The 3,001-nt window shown below is 42.4% G+C and overlaps 1 protein-coding gene across 2 annotated transcripts in view; it reads left to right on the top strand.

The window, feature by feature from the left end:
- ABCF1 (ATP binding cassette subfamily F member 1) overlaps nt 1–3,001 on the top strand; it is a 25,253-nt gene that overhangs the window by 11,480 nt on the left and 10,772 nt on the right. Inside the window, exons 3-8 of one of the 2 annotated variants that reach the window (XM_023512753.1) lie at nt 123–221; nt 371–500; nt 647–684; nt 768–875; nt 1,569–1,643; nt 1,719–1,829. In XM_023512753.1, coding sequence (XP_023368521.1) covers nt 123–221; nt 371–500; nt 647–684; nt 768–875; nt 1,569–1,643; nt 1,719–1,829 — 561 coding nt within the window. The remainder of the gene's footprint in view (nt 1–122; nt 222–370; nt 501–646; nt 685–767; nt 876–1,568; nt 1,644–1,718; nt 1,830–3,001) is intronic. The other variant, XM_012804813.1, reaches the window with a different exon arrangement.

Below are 3,001 nucleotides of genomic sequence, written 5' to 3' on the forward strand. Positions count from 1 at the left end.
AAAAAAAAAAAGACTGGAGGAAAGATGAGGGTGGAATGGAGGGACAATGGGCCTATGTGTGGCAGAAAGGGGCTTGATTGGTCTTACAGCCATATTTACCTATTTCTTAACTTGCTTAATAGTTCTTTGAAGAGCTGGCAGTAGAAGATAAACAGGCTGAGGAAGAAGAAAAAGTGCTCAAGGAGAAGGAACAGCAGCAGCAGCAACAGCAGCAACAACAGGTATTAGTGTCATAGGGCCGACCAGTCCTGGAAACATCTGGGATTCACAGCCCCTCTCCAGCCCTCATTGGTTCACTTGGGTGGTGGAGAACTTTCTGTAGAACAAAAAGATAGCAGGGACCTGGGTTTCATTCTCTCACTCTTTTCAGCAGCAAAAAAAGAAGCGAGATGCCCGAAAAGGCCGGCGGAAGAAGGATGTGGATGACGATGGAGAGGAGAAAGAGCTCATGGAGCGTCTTAAGAAACTGTCAGTGCCAGCTAGTGATGAAGAGGATGAGGGTAAATAACTTGAGGGGAAATGGGAACCCAGAGTCCATGAGCATGAAGAGTGATGCCTCATACCTTGGTGTTTGAGTTGGATTAAACTGAGGAGCTAGTTACTGTAATTCTCTTTCCTATTTCATCTTTTCTCTTTGTCATTTCAGTACCTGCCCCAATACCCCGAGGGGGTAAGAAGACCAAGGTAGGCATCTGTATGGTAAACAGAGACACCAAGCGTGCAACGTTGCTCATCCATCTGACTTCTGTGGTCTTGTCATTCTCTAGGGTGGTAATGTTTTTGCAGCCCTGATTCAGGATCAGAGTGAAGAAGAAGAGGAGGAAGAAAAACATCCTCCTAAGCCTGCCAAACCAGAGAAGAATCGGATCAATAAGGTGAAAGTGGTGGCTCTGTTGGTCAGTCCCACCTCATTTAGCACATGCTGGTGATGGTGTGGTCGTTTCCTGCTTTTAAACTAGCTCTTCTAGATATTTATTGCTTATAATGTCAGTCATCTTCTAAAAATATCCTTTTCACTGTCAGACATCTACAATAATACTCTTCCTTTAAACTCAGAGTTTAAAGAAACTCTGGGTTTCTTTAAACCAGAACAAAACAAAAGCTCTTAGGTCTTTGCTCTTCCACTGGGACTCTTCCATGTATACCTCTCAGATCAATCTGATGATATCTTGGCATCCATTTTGACTATGTCCATAGTGAAACCTTTGTTTTTTTTGTTCCTCCTCCCCTCTTCTCTAGACCTTCTCCAAGCCCATGTCCATTATCTTTTCTCAACATCTGCCCTCTTAAGAAAGTCCTCCGGCACTACTGCCGCCTACCCGCATTGTGCACTTGCCTGACTCACAGTTGCTCATTCATAATACTGCTTGACACATGATGGGGTTATGTCTATAGACAAAATGCACTTTAGACTTAAGATAATCTTTTTTCAGCTTACTGTGGATTTGTCAGGATATAACCCCATTATAAATTGAGGAAAATCTATATAATTAACTTAGTAGAGTTCCTAAGAAATGCATATAAACGAATAGTGTGGCAGTTAATTTGTGTGTATGTATATCCTCCAGGCTGTATCTGAGGAACAACAGCCTGGGCTCAAGGGCAAAAAGGGAAAGGAAGAGAAGTCGAAAGGAAAGGCTAAGGTGAGAGAGTAACTATCAGGAGGTGTCAGACCTCAGGAATTGGAGCATTTTGTTAAACTGTCTTTGCTCTGTTAGGCTCAAAATAAATTTGCTACTCTGGACAATGAAGAGGATGAAGAAGAAGAAATGAAAAAAGAAAAGGAGCCTCCCAAACAAGGAAAAGAGAAAGCCAGGAAGGCAGAGCAGGTGTGTATTTTGATGCTGGGGGAAGGTGATGTGAAAGCCTAGGAATCTGTGATCCTAGTATGTTAAACCACTCTAAGTTGACCATCTATTTTGAGTCAGAATCTGGGAATATTGTTATTGTCCAGAGCAAGAATTGGCAAATTTTTTCTCTAAAGGAGTGTGTAGTAAATATTTTTAGCTTTGTAAGCCCCATAAAATCACTGTCACAGAGATTTTTTCTTTTTTTTTAATCGAGATTTTTTTCTTTTCTTTTTTTTTTTTTTAAAACAACTCTTTGAAAATGCAAAAACCATTTTGAGTTCACAGGACATATAACAAAAGGCATCAAGGCCAGGCACCGTGGCTTAAGCCTGTAATCCCAGCACTCTGGGAGGCCAAGGCAAATGTTTTGCCTGAGCTCACAGGTTCGAGACCAGCCTGAACAGTAGTGAGACCCCCATCTCTAAAATAGCCAGGCATTGTGGCAGACGCCTATAGTCCCAGCTACTTGGGAGGAGGAGGCAAGAGAATCTCTTCAGCCCAAGAGTTTAAGGTTGCTGTGAGCTGTGACACCACAATACTCTTAGGGTGACAAAGTGAGACATGGTCTCAAAAAGAAAAAGGACATCAAGTCAGATTTGGCTCATGGGCCACAGTTTGTAACACCCAGTCAAGAGAGGAAAGTACCTTGGAATTAAGTTAGTTTCAGACAATTTGGATCTGCTTTGCCATTCACTGGCTGTGTGACCTTGACTATATCTTTCTACCTCCTAGGGTATCAGTTGTCTCATCTGTACGATAAGAGAATCTAATGAGTTCTAGGGTCCCTATAACTTTGGCATTTTCTTTTTTCTTTTTTTTGTTTAAGATAGAGTCTCACTATGTTGCCCTTGGTAGAGTACTGTGGTGCCACAGCTCACAGCAACCTCAAAGTCTTGGGCTTAAGTGATTCTCTTGCCTCAGCGTCCCAAGTAGCTGGGACTACAGGCACTCGCCACAATTCCCGGATATTTTCTTTTTTTTTTTTTTTTTTTTAATTGAGACTTCACTCAACCAGCCCAGGCTAGAGTGCTATAGTGTCAGTCTAGCTCACAACAACCTCAAACTCCTGGGCTCAAGTGCTACTCCTACCTCAGTCTCCTGAGTAGCTGGGAGTATAGGTACACACACAATGCTTAACTACTTTTTTGTTG

The sequence above is a fragment of the Otolemur garnettii genome, unplaced genomic scaffold (assembly GCF_000181295.1).
Source record: "Otolemur garnettii isolate 467f Iridium unplaced genomic scaffold, OtoGar3 scaffold00031, whole genome shotgun sequence".
NCBI classification, from domain to species: Eukaryota; Metazoa; Chordata; class Mammalia; order Primates; family Galagidae; genus Otolemur; species Otolemur garnettii.